This window comes from Anguilla rostrata, chromosome 18 (genome assembly GCF_018555375.3).
Source record: "Anguilla rostrata isolate EN2019 chromosome 18, ASM1855537v3, whole genome shotgun sequence".
Taxonomy (NCBI): Eukaryota; Metazoa; Chordata; class Actinopteri; order Anguilliformes; family Anguillidae; genus Anguilla; species Anguilla rostrata.
In genome coordinates, this window is record NC_057950.1 from 14998652 (window position 1) to 15018051 (window position 19400).

The 19400-nt window shown below is 38.4% G+C and overlaps 1 protein-coding gene and 1 long non-coding RNA gene across 4 annotated transcripts in view; one reads left to right on the forward strand and one right to left on the reverse strand.

Moving 5' to 3' along the window:
* hpse2 (heparanase 2) overlaps positions 1–15290 on the reverse strand; it is a 100982-nt gene extending 85692 nt beyond the window's left edge. For 2 of the 3 annotated variants that reach the window (XM_064317224.1, XM_064317223.1), the window contains exons 1-3: positions 15025–15290; positions 8248–8402; positions 3287–3448 (exon numbers count right to left, since the gene is read on the reverse strand). In XM_064317224.1, coding sequence (XP_064173294.1) covers positions 3287–3448; positions 8248–8402; positions 15025–15290 — 583 coding nt within the window. Of the gene's footprint in view, positions 1–3286; positions 3449–8247; positions 8403–13841; positions 14132–15024 lie in introns of those variants that run through there. The other variant, XM_064317225.1, reaches the window with a different exon arrangement.
* On the forward strand, positions 14271–15576 carry LOC135244718 (uncharacterized). The gene is made up of 3 exons (XR_010327041.1): positions 14271–14338; positions 15173–15352; positions 15456–15576. It is a non-coding gene; the product is annotated as an uncharacterized LOC135244718 (long non-coding RNA).
* Positions 15577–19400: the final 3824 nt, after the last annotated feature.

Genomic DNA, 19400 nt, shown 5'->3' on the forward strand with positions numbered 1-19400 from the left:
AAGGTAGTTGCAGTCTCACCTCTCTAGGCCGTATGATTCCATATGATTCACTTTCATCTATTAATAAAAAACACAGGGCACAAAAAGACTATTTAAAGCATTTGAGCTAGATGAAGACAGACCACCTCAACCTGGCAAAGACTGAGATTCTGGACATCTCTGCCATGTCTTCCCCCCACGTAACCTCTCTCATCCTGGATGGCACCACTCTACTACCTTAATGTCCCAAGAAACTCAAAGTGGTACTTGTTGACAAATGAGTGTGGTGGTGAAAACTGATTAGTGATTAGTGATTGCTTTTTTGTTTCGGAGTCTGTAGTTTTTTGCCATTGTACATTTAATGAAGTTTAATGTTCATTTGAGTAGTCTTGTCTGTATAAAATAAGGTAGATGACCAGAATCTAGTTTGCACTAACTGTAATGGCTGTCTCTTTTGGGACTACAATTTCCTGGCACCGTATTTCAATAAGGGCGACTTTTCTCACACAATCTCAATATGGTGGTAGCAAGAACTTCAAGGCGAGAAAAAAAAAAGTTGCTATGACTGACAGGCATGCTTCCAATTAAATGGTCAGATCAACTCAAATGTTAGGCGCATGAGTAACCAAAATGGTCAAGGCAGTAATCAACCAAAACTTGTTTCCTCCTGCAATGTTTCCTCATGCACCAAAATATGAGTAACACGACAGTCACTGATAAACAAGATGAGATTGGAGAGCTCTCAGATCATACAGTTTACTCTCTGCCTGTGTTCCTCAGAGGGCCGTTCGGTTCTCAGACTATGCAGGGAGGCAAACACCACACTCTGGCAGTTCCAATTAGGCATATCAGTAATGACAGCATTTGGCGCCACCTGAACTTAGCTCCCCTCAACACAGCCTATGTAGCCAAGCATAACATGCTGCCGAAGAATAGGCCAAAGTGATATGGCATAAGCTCAATATCACTGCTTGCCATAGTGTTTCAGCAGAGAGCTTCAGCAGAGAGATATATTGTCCATACTTTATTAGAAACAACTGCTCCGACTCAATACTTTCAGAACCAAAGGAAAAAGATAAATGTGCGTGAGATTATAATCTTTTCATATTTTGCATTCTATTGATCCTTAAAGACTGTCATGGCTCAGAACTGGCTACCTTCAGCACAAGGAGAGCATAGGTGTAATAGTTACAGAACAAATAAATGAATAAATAAATAAATACATAAATGAAAACTGGACCCTGCTGCACTTGAAGGAATATCTCTGGTGCATCTTATTGATGCCCTGATGTACTGGTTCGGCCAAAAACAGCCAGCCCAGAATGGGGAGCTGATAAGTGCACTCCTACACACATCCCTGGGAACATTAATTGGCTCCAGATAAATGTTACAACACATTCGCACACTATCTACTGTGTGCATCATGCATATTCAAAAATGGCATGTGGGTGGCTTTAGAAAATCACATTTTTACAAATCATTAACAGCTAGCGTTGCTGTTTAATGTCACCTTTCCTCTACACTGTTTTATTTGAACCAATTCCCAGCGTTTCAGACCAGGCAGTCTCGCTCACCTTGACTGCCCTCAAAAGAAAGTACAAAGAAACACCGCTTTCACATCCTTTATGATTAAATTTTTTTAAAAAAATTTTATTTATTATTTGATAAAATCAACTGCAATGTATAAGAAAGAGAAACGAATTCAACTTCAAATGAACACCACTATGGGTGAAAGCTCTTTTTTGAATTAGCCGGATTTTTCCAGCTCCACTGTGTGGAGGTTAGACTCTGCAACAAGACAGCCTCAGAAAAATGACATTGTGACAAAGCCATTCACAGTATACTTCAGAGTCCGTCTTGCTCAACTGTTAAGAAGCCACTTGCTAGATTTATCTGAGGCCCCAGGCCAACATTCTCTGTAAATTACATTAGTCTTTTGAATGGGATATGGTTTACAACAATTGCTCAGACACTGCTGCCCAACTAAACAGGCAAATGTCCACAACCTGCCCTGCGTCAGCCGAACCCATGACAGTGATGCAAAGGGCAGAACACAATTTAGGCTAGGAGCATACACTGGAACAGCCTTTTGCTACAAGCAAACCCAGAAAATGATGCCATTAAGCTCTCTCAGCCATTTGAAAGAACCACTTCAACAAGAGGAGCCTTGTGTGTTTTAACCTCCAGCTAATTATTACTTACAAGGGAATTCCAGCCAAATATTAACATTAACATGTTGGTCCTCACTTTATAAATAATTATTCACCCCATTTATAAGGCGTCACGTAAGTTTAACCCCCCCACCAAAATGAAAAGCACAGGCCCACCCCAAATAATGGTCATACATGTCATACATTACAGGTTTATTACATTAGTAGTAACCATTACTAGGATATTCAAGTGACACAAAATAAGTGTACCGATGGTTTAGGTTAATTTAAATAATGACATGCTTCCTGTCTTTACAGGCAGCTCAGGGGCCCAATGGCAAATAACTTGTAGTTAGCAAGAAACTTTGTATGGTTGTTTGTGAGGTAAATTCAGCTATTTTGCTCCATTAAATTTACATGGTTTCCACAGTGTAATGCTGTAATATTACCCATCTCCAACATGGTTTAGGCTGCAGTATACCTTAAACTTGGCCAATTGCACCTTTGCTTCCCTAAATTGCCAATAGCCTATAATCATGGCTATAGCCTCACCATGTAAAATTATGCACATTATTACAAAAAGCATGCCATTACTGGCCAAGGTTTATAATTATGTGAGGAATGTGTGTGCAGTCAGAGGGGCAGAATTCAGTTAAATACTGGAACAGCCTTTTGCTCAACATATAGAGCCACGCCCAAACAATGATGTTGGTTGGGTATAATGCCTCTGCATTCCCCCATTGTATGCTGAAATTCACATAAAATTAAAATATTAATCCAAATGTTCAGTTATGTCCTAACTATTGTGATTGTGAAAAATGTAAAAGAAACAACAGAATTGTCACAATTCACAGTATTCACAAAACACCGCTTAATTGATAAGAAGAGGAGTTATATCCCAATGACATCACTTCATGTGGCCTTTTGCAGATACTAAAGAAAGACTTGGTTTTGGCGCAGTGAAATAAAATAAAGCACACTAAGTGTTTTAGGGTGATATATAGAATGAAATAAATTATGATTGTTGGGTTGAGCTCCCCTATAATAATTAGTGTCATTAATAACAAGTAAACCACTGGAAATGGATGACCCTTCTAAAGGCACTGCTGGTTTGGAGTGCAGAACGGTGCGCACTGCATGTGTGTGTGATCTCCTACCTGTTATTGTAATGTTGCTGTAGATGTTAGAGAGCTGTTCCTTGAGAAGGACCAGTTGCATCTGGGCTGCTTTCTCTCTCTGAAGCTCCAGCATCATCTCTGGGTGGTTGGCCAGCTTGCAGCCCTTCTGCTTGTCCAAGGCAATGTCGCTCCTCACAATATCTGTAGTAGCAACAAGGTGATATTAGGTTTTGGTTTACCTGCACAGCGATTAGCCCAAAGACTCTGAAAAGTCCATTTATGAACAGTCAGCTTTTCAGTTTCTCAACTTTATTCAAAACAAGTTCACTAATCACAGAAATTAATTGTGATAAAATTAATTTTTAAAAGAACTATCGCTTTAGTGAATTAAGTTAGGTAAATTAATTCACTAAAGCAATTCACAATAAGATAATAGGCTTACAACTGAAAAAGAATTGTTCTCAAACCTCCCAGCTAGATTCATGCAGTGGTACTCCGAGTACGTGAGAGCACACGTGCATGTTAATTTCCATTTTGTTCAAATCAAAAGTTTGAGATGAAAACAATCATGTCAAGTTACTGAAGTCTTAAAATAGTTATTGGCTTTGGTTTTAAATCAGTTGCACATCAGTTAAAGTAGGCTACTAGTGGTGCAATGACAAATACAGGTGCATAGACAATAGATTTTCATGAATTAAATAGTTTTGGGGCAATATGATTACCTTCAAATGTTGATTCCCCCAAAAAATACAATAATCATCACAATTTCTTAATTGTAATTAAAACAATAATTTAAAAAAAGGTTTATATTCACTCATTCTATGGTTATGTATACAAAGTGCTGTAATTTCAACATGGTGAAAACAAAGTGTATAAAAACACCGTTGAATAAATTCACTTTAACCACATGTTAATTTGTCTGATTGAAAATCTAAATTTCTGGAGTACAGAGCCAAATCAAAAAAATATATTTGTCCCGAACATTATGAAGCTCACTATGTATAACGCATTAAAATACAATAATATATTGTGAATAATTACCTTTTTATTTCCAGAAGTTATGTTGCATTTGGTCTGTCAAAAACAGATGCAGAATCATGCCCATTTACACAGTAAACCATGCCCATCCTTAATTATAAGCCTTTGTACATATGAAACAGAACAGAGAATTTAAGAATCCTCCATGCAAAATATTCTAATGAGATCTTCATGGAATATCAGGCATGGCATCTGAACTGGAAAACCACAGTACTTGAATGTAGTACCTGTGGCAATGATGTTAGTCTTGTCTGAATATCAATACACAAAAATAAAGGAAAAAGATCACCTAAAAACATAAATACATTTTTTTATTATCTGCAGATATTACAATAACCCAGTATGTGACATGTGTAAAACCAAGCTTGACAAGACAGCACAGTTGATGTAGGTTGGAAGACCTTGAAGAAGTTTTATATGTACAATAAATTAAAAGGCGTATGTACATCAGGCTACTTGGCTACTTCCCATTACCTCTATTATTTCAAAATCAATTATCCAGACAAATGCAGGTTCTTCAGTTCCTCAGTAAACTGAACAAATTTCCACGTTAATACGATGTTCCTATCTTTCCCATACCTCAAGTTCCACTGCCATTGCCCATGATGTTTGAGGTGTTGGTGTAACATTTGATGGGATTTGAAAAATGTGGAATCATGACAGAATTTTAGAATGGTACAATTTGTAACTTACAAAAACAAACCAAGTTATTTTTGGCTAGAGTACCACCACAAAAACAAAAGTAACAACATACAGATTGTATGTGTGTGGTGAATGTTCCCTTAAAAAAAACATCCAAAGAAGGTAAATATTTTCCCCTGAAAAACCAGAACAGATAAAATATCTCATTTGTTGCAGAAATCCTGTACTGTAGAACTACACATTCTAGGGAGAGTGACATGCTCTTGAGACTTGATTCGGTGGATTTGATTTGGGTGTATGCGTTTCTGTGACTGTGGTTAGGAGTGCTGCGGGGCAATTGGTCACACTGTTGCCCAGAGAGGGAGGCTTCCAGTTAACAGGATAACTGCTGTTAGCCAGTACCAACTCTGGGCTTCTTGGTGGCCCTTCCTATTAAGGTATAAGGACTGGGCACCATTTTGGATGAACTGGTCAGTCTGACATCACAGCAAGAAAGATTGATCGCATGGTGACTGGGTGCAGCACCTCCTGTCCTCTCCTGAGCCCACACTTCTCTATTTTTTGTTTCTCTTTGCTGGTCAACAGGAGGGATGTGCACAAGGCATGGTCTCTAAAGGCACAGGCCTAAAGAGAGTAAAAGCCTGTCTGTAAAGGAACACATGTACAGATTCACCATCACTCTCGAGTTATAGCCACAGCCAGCAGTTCTAACTAAGTAAACGTGTTATCCTGCAAGTAAGCTAAAGGAAATGCACCCACACGGGATCAGTATATTTATTAACTTTACATGTTCCTATGATTCTGCAACATAGCAATGCACCCATAACCCACATTTAGCACAGTTTCCAGGGTTCCCAAAAGGATAGAAGAATCAGCAAAAAAACAAACAAAAAAAACAGGATGGAGACTGGCTTTTTTAAAGACAGCGCAATGGAGATCCTGAGACGGTGCCCAAGTCAGAGTTTCCTTGGATAAACAAGCCATGCGACCATTTGCAGTCCCATCTGCGCTCCAGAAATAAGACTGACAAACATCCAGGCATTAGCTTAGGAAATTTCCGTTTATTCTTTATTTTTCCTGAAGTATGTTATCTATTGTATTTAATGTTGTGTTTAGAGCATATCACTTAGTTGGCTACAGCTGCTAGCCCACATAGCTAATGTATATACTGCATTACTAACATTAGCTTACAGTCCGCCTTCCTTTTAACTGAAATATGTGCATGCGATCTCTCATGCACTAATATCTACTCATTCAATATATGGTCTTGTATTAGCTAGATGTAGCAAACTTCAGAAGCCCTTTGTACTTGTTATTCCTCTGGTTTCCAGGCCATATTTCGCACCACATGCTAAAATGAGATTCTTATTTCGCTCCCTCAGAGGAGCCTTTGTTCTCTCCTGCACCACGAGTACTGGTGAACACACACACGCACAACTAGACACACACGCAACACTCTAGTCACCCTTTCCATAACCTCTCTTATTTAGCCTTGATTGAATGATTTTAGTTTAGTAATGTTTGTTTAATACATTTTATTATTAAACCTTGTTGTGGGTCTAATTTATTTGGATAAATGCTTGAGCCTACCACCTCAAAGAACTTGTGTGTTACATTATTTAACATTGAAATTCGTAATCATGATTTAATAATTATGAGACCGATTAATTATGAGACTGATTATACTGCACCATTTGATCACCGCATGAGGTAATATACATTTATATTTCTGCATTACTTGGTGCCTACTTGATGAGGATCGTTAAAACGGACACATTTTAATTATCTGTCCTCACTATTCTACAATTAGTAGAGGCATTTCCCCTTAAAAAAGGCAATGTTCTCTACACTATCAGCTCTGGACTAAGCCAGTGCCAGCTGTGGCCAGAAGCTGCTGTAGGGAAGGAAGGGATGTCAATCCAGGGGTGAATCCAACTGCTTACTTTTCTCCTTTCCTTGTCACCTTTCCTAGTATGGAAGGTCAAATGGGTCTCCTTGCATCCTTTCCTTGCTCCTAGCCGCACCCATCGGAGGATGCAAGGAAACGAAGCAAGGAAAAGACTTAGGAATGGAGGAATCGAGGAAATGTGTATAACCTTGGAACGCACCCCATGTCTCATCGCGCACCCGCAAACCCTTCTGGTTAATCGCCTACTGTAGGCACAAGCTGCATGTGACGTGCGCTCCTCAGAATCAGTGCAATTCTGTAATTCAATTGAACTGCAGAGTGCAAAGATACAGCAACTTGGCACCACATATTTCAGAGAACAGCACATGTTTGCATGTGCTCTCCAGAATTAACAAAGGCAGTGGCAGCAGTGAACTGCATCCTTGTAATTGTATAAGAAGAGCAATGGGACAATGCAAATTGGCTACAATAAATTGCTCAGCTGATAGAAGGCAAAGTGGAAACACAATGTACTGACATAAGAACGTTACTTGTATAGCACCTTCTGTACAACGTATGCCGCCTACAGTGCCTCACAGAAAAAGATAAATAAATGTGCACCCTCTCAAACTGCTGCAGTGATGACACTTGCCTATTGTTACAAGCAGACATGCCAAATTGAGTGAGAAACATAAAATGGGAGAGACAAATAATGTAACGAGCTTTAAACACGAATACAGAGAAATAAATGTTGAGAAAACACATCCAGCAGCTCAGGAGACAGAGAAAAACAAATTATAATCCAAGTACAGGCCCAATCACGCTCGACGTAACCCATTCACATGTGTTATTTGAGAGGCAATGCTCCAACAAACTCTGACTGTAATGTAACTGGAAGCCCACTGCCTATCTCAATCGACGTAACAGGTCCCAGCCTCATAATTAACTGGATTGAGTTACAAGGTTTGCAGAGAAAGGTCCACCGAGCGCTACCTGACTGCAAGCCTAACTCACGATACAAGTGCTTCATCTGTGTAGGGAGGCTGCAGGGACTGATCTGACCTTTGATGACACTGCAAATCAAGACAATATTCAGGAGGTAACACAGTTCCCCCTGGAAAGAGATCAAAAGTTTGCACAGACCCTGAGTGTACTGAAAAGTTTGATCAATACGAGAGTGACTGATTTGGATTCCTACATATTTGGATATCGGTTTATTATTTACTTAATGTTTAGGGTTAAGCCAATTCACTTTTGTAGAATGGAGGGGCTCAGTCAATTAAATTTTTAAAAAGTGTTTTTTTCACCCAAATGTTAAATAACTGGCAAAGTGCTGCCCATGAAGGATGCCTCCATTTTTGGATGACATATCGGATGTCCCGGACTGTCAATCCTAAAACAATCTGTGATATACGAAGAAAGCATTCCTCACCATCCTCATAATTCTTCAGGTAGTAGTCTGGGCCTGGTCCTCTGAATTTAGCCAAATTCTTTAGGTTGTGGAACTGAAGAAAATCCGTTCTCTTGCTTCCAAATCTCAGGTAGGCTGGTGAGAGTCCACGAGCAAGTGTCACCAGGCGTTTGGAGCTGAAGGGAAAAGGAAAAGAGAAGCTCAGGGCAATGGCAGAATATGTCTGGCTGGTCTCAGGAGAATTAATATATATATATATACACATGCACACACACACATATATATATATATATATATTATTTTTGTTGTTTAAAACATGAACAAATTGCACAGCCCAAAGCATAACATGTTGAAGTGTTCAACACCTGGTCCTCGTGGAATAAAAAATCCTCCACAATCATTGTGATAGCATTCTTCAACACATATACATAAATCAGCAGAGCAAAACGGAAAACCAAAAATACTTTAGAATACATACATACATATACACACATATATATATACATACATATACACACATATATATATATATATATATATATATATATATCTACAGGTTATTCCATTTAAGTGAAGTTACCCAGTGTCTTTGTTGAGATATATATATATATATACACACACACATTCATAAATAGTAGAAGCTGAGAATCTGCACTTTAGTCACATTGAATGTATACATACACATTCACATGTATCAGAGTGATGGCAAGAGCAAAGTGTGTAGGCCAAAAGGAACAGCCAAGGATGCCCTCCCCCCAACTGCGAAACGTGGTTGCGGTGTTATGATTTGGGTTTGTATGTCCAGCACCCCCGTCTTCATTGATGATGTAACTGCTGATGGCAGCAGCAGAATGAAATCTGAAGTCTAGAGAAACAACTTATCTGCTCAAGTTCAAGCAAATGCCTCCAAACTCATTGGACGGCGCCTCATCCTACAGCAACACAATAATCCCATACATTGTTAAAGCAACAAAGTTTTTCAAAACCAAAAACTGGAAAAATTCTTGACTGGCCAAGTCATTCAACTGAACTGAATCCAACTGAACATGCGGTTCATACGCTGCAAAGAAGACTTAAGGCAGCTAACCACCAAAACAAGAAGGAGCTGAACATGGCTGCAGTACAGCTCTGGCTGAGCATCACCAGAGAATATACTCAGTACATTGTGATGTCTATGGGTCACAGACTTCTAGCAGTCATTGTATGCGAATGATATGCAACAGAGTCCTAAACATATCAACTACCTTTTACATATCATTAATATTATTAATTTATATTTTTAAATGCCCTTAAATAAAACCTGAGGACGTGCAGCTTAACCACATGTGAACTGTTTGATTATAAATACAGAATTGTGGAGTACAGAGCCAAATGAAGAAAAAAATTGTTTTGTCTTTGTCCTAAATATTATGGAGCTCACTTGATACAGAAACTTACACAAAGACGCAAGGACGCATGCAAAAGTATTGGGACAGAGGCACAATTTTGTTGTTTTGGCTCTGTACTCCAGGACATTGGATTTTAAATATAACTATGAATATGAGGTTAAAATGCAGACTGTCAGCACAGTGGGTGTAATGTTCAGCTACACCACTAAAGGGACTGTTTTATTAGCCGATTCAATTATCGGATCGCACTTATTTCGCGTTTCCAGGATCAAATGACAGCTGAGCCTAATGTTACAATTGCCATCAAACTTGGGTGGAAACAAGTCAGCTGTGTGCGACGAGCAAAAGATTCAAGTCGAGCAAAACTGATGACAATGTCGCAACGAGAGCAAATTAATCTAACAAAATTGTGTTTTACGAAAAGGTCAAAGAAAAATAACGACGAGAAAACCACCATGATCAGATCGCGTTAACAAGTGAGGTTAGTAACCACAGCCAAGCTATCGTTAGCGGGAATGTCAATGAAACTGGCGGTATAGCCAGTAGGCCTAGAACTCGCTGCAACTCTTCTCCCCGTTACCACCTCCCAGCAGTCCCCCAGTCCATCTCGCTCTGTATCTCATCATGAAATCGAAGACCTGTTGCATCCACCGCTAACAGCGGCGCAGTGGGTGACACAAACCGTGAGGTGTCCGCTAAAACCTTTCTACCCAGCTCTGCTAAGTGTGAAAGAGGTTTCTCTGCGCTCAGTGACAGTGATAGCAAGACCCTAAACCGTTTATGGGAGCAGAGTTCGAGCGCACTTCTGTTTTTGGACACTAATGGACCTCTATTGGAATTTCAACCGAAAACCTTTAGCGAGGTAATGGCTCTAGACAGGCCATCGTCTTTCAGATTCGTTGAAACCTGGGAAGGTGCCAATAAGGAAAAGAGGCTACTTTGAGACTAGCCTAGAGGCGAGCGATGACATTGGCATTGCTCGTTGTGCAGTGGTTGGATTGTAGCATGGCTCGCTCTGATGATTTAACGTTACCAATCAATCAGTCAAACTTTATTTATATAGTTCCTTTCATACAAGTGAATGCAGTTCAAAGTGCTTTCCATATACATATAACAGAAGTTATAACCCGCGCAGATTATTTATTGTTCATCAACAGGCATATTTGCTCTGACGGCGTGATTCATTCACATAATCCTCGTACCCGACTGGTTGAAGCAATTTTGCAGTAAATATCCGTGTAACAGCCTATTGTGTCAGAGTCGTCATTTTTGGCAGTGGGAGGGTGGGCACCCCCAAAAGCTTCGGGGTAATTCGAACACTTGTAGTGGATGACCGAAGAATACTTTGTATTGTGAAGAAACGTTACTTTCTATCTGCATGACAGCCCACTAAACAATATGGAATCAATTTCGAAAAATATTCTTTCAAGCTTAATGGACCTGTGTAGCCATGATAATACGCACCCGTCTTGATGTACATATCAATAAAACCATTTTAAATGCCCATGTACTACCGTTAAACTACAGAGGGGACAACATTTCCACTAAAACATATGTTTTACTTCCCTCTCATACAATTCCAGCATTCGTTTGAACAATGTATTAATGGCCACAACACTTTTGGCCTGGAAGAAAAACAAAGATTCAATTTGCCAATCCATTTGCCTCAACAAGAGCAAGCCTTATGAAACAGCATTGCAAATTGAACAGCTCTTGGGTTAAACATACTTTTATTTAAGTGTTCAATAGCCTGTTTGCCTGCATTTGGAGATGGAGACTCTTTTGTAATACTGAATCCCACTCAGTGGTCACTCAATGTAACATGGCTCTTTCTCTGTGCAATGAGCAACTTCAAGACTCAGATTCAATCTGACTAATGCACGTTCTCCTTCATTTTGAATAGGGGCATAAAGTGAGTACTGTATTTTCTGTGTTATGTACATGGCTTTTAAAAATATTTATTTGAGGAATAAAAGTGTATGTACATGTAATCATATGCAGGATCCATTTGCCCTGTTCTCCTGAAACATGTTAATATGTGTCTAAATAAGTTGGATTGTTCACATCGCCTATATTTTACATCACTGTTCATACAATTAATACCACATAAAATTCTTATCACACGATAAAATATGCTAAGATTTTTCCTGTAAACTACAGTTCCCACCTTTGCAGCAACTTAAATTTTAAATAAAAAAAACTGACTAATATTCAAAAGCTTTTCTACTTATATTAATACTGAAATGCCATGCAAAGTATACAAATGTGTTGCCAGGCCTGTCATTCAACAAATCAAAAAAAATTATTCAACATTCTCGTTGATATTGCTCACAACGTGAGAATTTACAAACTCACAATCTGTTCGAGTGAAAAACAGTCTACGTAAACTGCTTCACATTATGAGAATGAGATGTGCAAATTTCAGAATTTATACCCGCACCAACCCCGCAATTTTGTTAAAGATTATCTGCAGTGCATGCTGGACATAGGATGTTCGCGTGACCTTTGTGTGAAGAAAAAACACTGACGTTTGGATTACTCCCTCTGCAGGTCACATTTCAAGGTCAGCCGTGATTCACAAAAGCAGGAAAAATATAAAAATCGAGTTTACACTAAGAGGTTCTCATTAATTAGTAAAGGACAATAACCTCAATTTATGAAGCTTTTTTAGATTGAAAATCATGTCGTTTCGTTCAGTAGAATCTGTAAAACCATACGAACGCGGTGCAGCATTGCATAAATATATTGCATTTAGTTTGAGGTTTCAGAATTGTAAGTACACTAAAAATAATGCGAGTACAAATGAAAAAAAAAAACATTCAGTTCACGACCATGTAGCGTGTAGCCTATTTGTGAAAACAGGTGTATCAGTATAAGAAGAGGACTCGAGGGGCTATATGTAGTGGTATGCTCACCAGACTCGCTGTGGAACCGCAATAACGCCTATACCACTTTCGACGAAACTGTATATTTGAGTGGCAATCTTAAAAATGCAACTAAGTCAGACTCGGTGTAAAGGTATTTTTCTGCAGATCACTGGGGTATCGGTTAGTCAGTATTCAAAAAAAATATTTTTTATTTTCCATTTTCTGTACGGCCGTTACGGCCCTCTAAAAGGGCTTGTTGCACAGGATTGATCAAAATGTCAAACTGGACGCTAGCATTAAATAGTTGTGCTGATATGGGGTCATCTGTGTTTCAAATCTTTAAGCCTATACAATGGAAAATATTTTTATTTTATGGAAATAAAATAGTCATAGTTATAGTCTACAAGTTTGTATCGTTCTTGAAAGCTAAAAAATCTATTATAGGCTATTGATAGTGATTGGGAGTGCAATTTAAAAATGTAGTATATAAATACAAGCGAATAAGAAGCTAATTCATATATCTTATGATTGTGTAATAAATCACACGTATTAATAGCTTATCCTGCCTAATGATTTTAGTCAGGGATATCGAGTTATTTAATTTGTTAAAACAGCGTGAAAAGTAGGCCTAATTATTTCTTCTATTTGGGTCGATATAGGCCCAAATAGAAAAAATAAACAATATAAGAGATGAGGGTGTTACCATTATTATACAGTTAATTAAAAAGCTAAATAAACTCATTGGTAGATTCACTTCCTACTTAGCTCGTTAAGAAGTAACAAAACTTCTTTCTAAAAATGTAGGCCGAAATCTAAGACTGCCATCGCCGAAATGTCATTTTCCCTTATACGCAGGAAACTCCATTTGTATCCAGATTTTACTCAATTGTAACCATTATTTTTCGCACGGGAAGCAAGTGTGTCGGCATAAATGGCAGGAACCATAAAGCATTGAAAGGCTTTATAGATAATGCTTTTGTTTGAGTGAACAAAATAACATATTGCGTTTACAGAATGTGTAAATACAGCGTGAGTGCACTGAACGTAGGTATAGCGACCATTTATATTTATTCAGGAAAAACAAAGCCATCAGGCCCCATGGTTAGAAATAAACAATGTGAACTACAATAGCTGTGCAGAGAGAAAACAAAAAATGTCAGAGTATGTCACTAACAACCGTGCCAAACGCTTAGCACTAAGAGGCTGCGATCTTCCGCTATATTCTGGGTACAAATAAGGGAAAAAATTCTCCGAAGACCATGTCGCAATGCACTGTACTGCGCCTGGTACTAGGAAGGGAACGTGCATACACGTTGTTAAACTGGCAACATTTACATAAAACTGAGCACTATTTACTCACCAAAAGTGGCGTTTAACTGAACATTTGCGTCGTGTAATCAACAATATCTCGCTTTTGCCTGCACGTTTCATTAGAAAAAAAAACTTTATTAGCGTAAACCGATTGGAAGTCTCTGGTGGCTGGATTGATTTCGGTCATTTATGAACGACCAAAGTACGCATTTTGTCGATTATATGAAAGAATCTCAACAGCATTGCAATGAAGACTTTGCTTGTATCAAGTTTGAATCTATTCACTTCCAGGTCGTGATTTACATGGTTTTTCCATCATTCACACCAAATTTCCTTTCTCTAACCTTAACCGCTCATAATCGTTTTCATCACTTTGAAAATGACCTATCGAATAAACAATCAAAGTAATTATCGCAAACGATATTGAAGTTCAAAGGTCATGCCCCCTCCTCCAAGCTGCGTCTCCCAGTTGTAGCAATGTTGGAGCTTTCGTTCCATCCCTAAATGCAAAGCTAATGTCACAGGGACTTCAGAAGGAACTTAATGGTAGTAAAAGTAGCCTTTGCTACTCCACCCATTCGTCCCAAACCCCGTGGTTTCTATATTCCATGTATTATCAGTATTATTATTGCCAAGGCATTACGATGTGGCAAAACAGCCTACTATAAATGTACTCACGGAATGTCCTAATGTTGTTAGCATTTATTAAATATTTGCTAGGACGTGTCCATAAGCAAGGACTGTAGGCTATAAATTTTTTAAATGTCACATGGCGATAAAATAAAATTCTATCGTCAACACGTCAGTGAAAAATAGGATTTTAAAATAGGCTACCGCATAGGAAACGTATATCATCATAGCAGCAACCTTCAGTCAGTTTAAAACGGAAATCTGATATATAAGGACACATTTTAAAATGTCCCCCAAGGACAATTTCGGGCCTACTCGGCAATTTTATCACATTTCAGGCAGAAGCGAAATAAATTTAAAAAACTGTTTGGTTTGTCTATTTTTATTATTTTAAACCAACATGTTTAAACCATTCGATTCAGCATTCTCGAAAATGTTTAATGTCCAACTTTCTTCATGCTTTGTTCAATCCCATCTTAAATCCTTCATAAGCATTGCATTTCTGTTATTAAAAACCAAATCCGATAATATCAGCAGCATAAAATATTAGCAGAAAAACATATTTGCGAAGCGTGAAGGAAAGATCGATTAAGGCTAAATACCTTAGAAAGTCCAGCCATCCGTCTTTAATGATAGAAGGATCCAACTGTAAGGAAAGGAAGTTTTCATTCAAAATCTTAACTGGACTCCGAGTGTTCACATCTAGAAGAATTAGTGTTCTTTCCATAAAGCCCCGTCTTTTCCCTCCAGACGTAGGTCTCCTGTAGGTAGCAGCTGTAGATATCAAGGGCTGCACCATCAACGCAATGGATGCCAACCACAAAGAAGAGCCGAAGATGGGGAAGAGGTAGCGTTGCGGCATCTTCATCTACTGAACACCGGGCGGAGCTCTGAGACCGATACCCTGCTGTGTGGCTTTAGAAAAAAAAAGTGAGAAAAAAGCTACCTTAAGTCCGAATGTCCCTCTCCGTGAGCGAGGATATCTGTTTATATCTTCCTTTCTGTTTTTCTCCCTTTCCCCCCCCCCCCCTAGAGTTTTGGAGTTGGTGAGGGAAACTCACGCCCCGGGCCAGCCTCTAGTTTGCTGGTGCCAGGAGCAGTGCAGACCGAGCACCGCCCCTCTCGGAGAAACAGCGCTTGTTCTTAAAGGTAAGGTGGCTCACATTTTACCCTGGGGGATTTGGAGGAGAAAGATTGTATGATCAGGACAACCATTACTCATGTACGGGGAGTCAGGATAAATGCGCATTGCGCAGCTTAATGATCAGGTTTCCAGCCCTGCCCAGGCCGTAGTGTTTTACGACATTCTGACAGCGCTAAATGAACCAGTTCAAAAGAGGCTAGAGTCTCTCCTGTCTCTTCTTGCTTGAAATTAACACCTCTCCTAAATATCACCTGTTTATTCCAGCTCAGTTCTTGACTTGGACAATAGACTAGTCATTCAACCATTCAACGTAAATGACCAATACTGTCTAACTTTTAAAGATGGCTGGTTAGGCTACATGCTTACACTTAAAACAAACTGTGATATATTGACCTAGCCTACTAAAATGTTATGAATGTACATATTTCAGTCAATGACGAGCTCAATAGTGTAACTTAACTAAAACTAAACGACGCTAATACGAATGTATAAAACATTAGCTGTGCGATTAGACAATTTCATAAATCATCTGAAGACTCGTTATAACCTGGTAATGTGTCGTTTGAAATAGACTACAACTCCACAATGGTAGTAACAGAATCGCAGGCACAGTAGTTTGTAAGCAGAACATAATTTGGGGTTGTAGACTACAAATATCTGACAGTAGACCAACCGTCAAAAAATTGCATATTGGCCAACCCACACGCGTCAAAAAATAGCAACTGGCCTACGTTGTGAATGCATCCTGTTAGTGATCAGTCTATTTCATGAAAGTGTACTGGGAAAAGCACAAATATTTAACCGAAGAAACCATACGACGCTTATGGTTCAAAGTTATTATCTTTTGTAAATCTGTCACACTGGAAACACGCGGCAATAAAACGTTCGAGTGTAGCCTGCAATATAAGCCAGTTGAAACAAACTAGTCCTCATCAGTCCAGTAGAATTGTGACTTGTGATCAAGGCCATACAGAGTGAACCAGCATTCCATGGAGCATGTTTTTAAAGAAAGAAAACAACTACAATAATTCATTGCATTCGCAAATACAGATATGTGGCTTCTATGTCTGCAAACTAGCATATGACATAGGAGACAATCTCCAACTTTCTGTTTGAAACAATGAAAAAATTATTCATGGTGGGAGTTCACCCTGTTTTGATAATTGTTAAAATGTAGTCTACATAATTACCAACTGTTTTCAAAGGTAGTCTAACTCACCACACGGGTGTCTCAATTCATTTACCTTATATAGCCGCGTTGTTGGGGATATATACTATTTTAGCAATTGAGCTTTTAGAGAGCTGCATTTTTTGCAAATGCCCTCCAAGATACTTTCACATTATACTTGTAGCGTACTCTTCCATGAGCATATCTTTATAAAAAAAAGTTCTACTGTTGGCTTGTAAAATCATAAGCTACAACATTCTATACTCAATTAAAAATCCTATACATGTTCGATATGCCTCGACTTTCTATTATAGAAAGATATATATCAAATAAATAAATAGGCTGTGATGGTTATCATGTTGATGTTGCTGAAGACGACCTCAAGCCCCAGTCGTAATCTTCATTTATTAGTCATAGGCCTATTTATGTAAACTTCGTGGTTTAGGAGGGGTTTAATTTGGAGAATTTGCCATTAAATCAAAGGTTGCATTGCAATCTTTTAAATGGCTGGTTCCGGAAATTTTTACTTGAGCAAAATGAGGCCATGACTGGTGATGTAATCACACGCAAACAGGAGGGATACCAAGACAAGACTAGCCTGCATGTTAGCATAATTACAGCAGATACTTCAACAATGCAGTAGTCCTTCGCAAAAAAACTTTAATAACTTGTAATATAGGCCTATCCTATATTGTGAAGTAACGACCTAAATATGTTACTCATATTCTCATTGCAAAATACAGAGTTCATTTAACAAATCACAGCAATGGCCAAATGACACGGACGGTCTTTTATTTATTTATTTATTTATTTATTTATTTATTTATTTATTGTTTGGACGACTTAAAATGAGCCTACTTGTGATACACAAAACGATCTAGTGTTGGTTTTTCACTTTGGCGAATTAGGCCTACCTGTTTAACCGAATATTAGGCTATTAGCTGTGTATTTTATACAAATAACCAACATGGCCAGCACACCAGTGTAGCTTATTGGGCTCCACACGTCTAATGTTAAATCGATTCGCCTGTAACTAAAAACTGTTTTTTTTTCTTCTTTTTGACTGCTAATACGGGATAATATGAGCCAAAACAGCTGTTGTGATATAGCCGTAATACGTTTTAATAACGTTGAAAAATCAACGTTTTAAATCGCACTAAAATGTTTTTTATGTACAAATATGAGGCATATAACAGTGTTAATATGGTGATATGAACCCTGATTTTAGGTTTGACGACTAAAAACCCGTCTTAAAAATAAATATATAAATAAATAACACAGGTATAAATCTTTTTTTAACCTTTCCAGATTTTAAGAGACCGAAAACCATGGATGTCGCAAAACGTGGGATTTTATCTCCCAGAGGAAGACCTTATAAAGCACTAATCGTAGCTTGTGTTCTTTGCCTACAAAGGTGACATGAAACCAGTTTGAAATCAGAGCTATCTAAAAATGCTCTTAATACAACGAAACCAAAATGTAAAAATAATGGAGTTTTAACTTGTCAGAAATCTTTAATAACACGAAATACTTTCTTATTTGCATATTGGATTCAATTCCCCTCGGTTTAATTGAATCTTTAATGTTCTCGTGCAGCGAGCCTAAACAAAATTGTGTAGCCTAGGCTATTTGAATCATTCAGTTCCCAAATTTAAGGCATAAAAAAATGCAACTTCAGTCACTTTTTTGTTCTTTCGGTTTATGCATTTTTAGTCGCACTGGATTTGTCACGGCATACGTTGCGCAACAAATAATTGATTGCAAAAAATTACAAATAATCATAACCGCACTATAATCCACGATTTGTAGGTGCTGGTTGTGGAAAGTGACTGAAAGTCTGATTTTCTCTGGGCACGTAAAGAATGAGGAAATATTTCGAGAAGTCTGCATTATACATTCCCCCAAAATATGTACTCGTTATTTTTAGCCTTGTGCTCATTAGTGGGCACAGCTGGGCCTGACCGGTTAAATAGAAGCAATTGTCGCGTACTGAACAAAGCAATTCGGTGTTTGTTTTGACAAATATTTCGAATGGAACTTCTGGTGAAAACTAAAGATGTTAATAACAATACACAAAAAATTCTATCAAAACAGATGCGTTAAAACACATAACATAACGTGTCGTTTTTTATCGTTAAAAACTACTTCGCAACACATATTAACACACAACTCCGTGTCTAGTTAAGGACAACACATTTGTTTTACTGTTTCGCTGTCAAATATCGATCAGTTTCAGTCCCATCCATTTTGACAGGTTGCAATTGAGTTTTGCGACTGGATTCAATCATGTATTCTTGCACATTTACCGTAAAGTAACGGAAAATTGTTCGCATAAATCAAAGTGTTTGCTGCAGTGCGGTTAGATTGAATCTATGGACTAATATTAATAGTAATAATTTTAATTATGCCCTGTTTGTTTCCGGACGCTCCGTTCACGAGCTATCATTCAGTATAACTTGTGGTGATATAGGATTTATGTGCAAATTGTTAAATAACTACTTCGCAACACCTCGTATTGTGTGACCTTCTCGTGGAATCCGATGGCGCGCCAGACAGCCAGCAGTCGTGTTCTATGCTGGAGCAAGAATACGCACAGGCTCCGCATTCAGTAGCCTACCTAGTTAGGCTTTGATATCTACCGCGCCCCAGACACGGTTTCAGTAAAG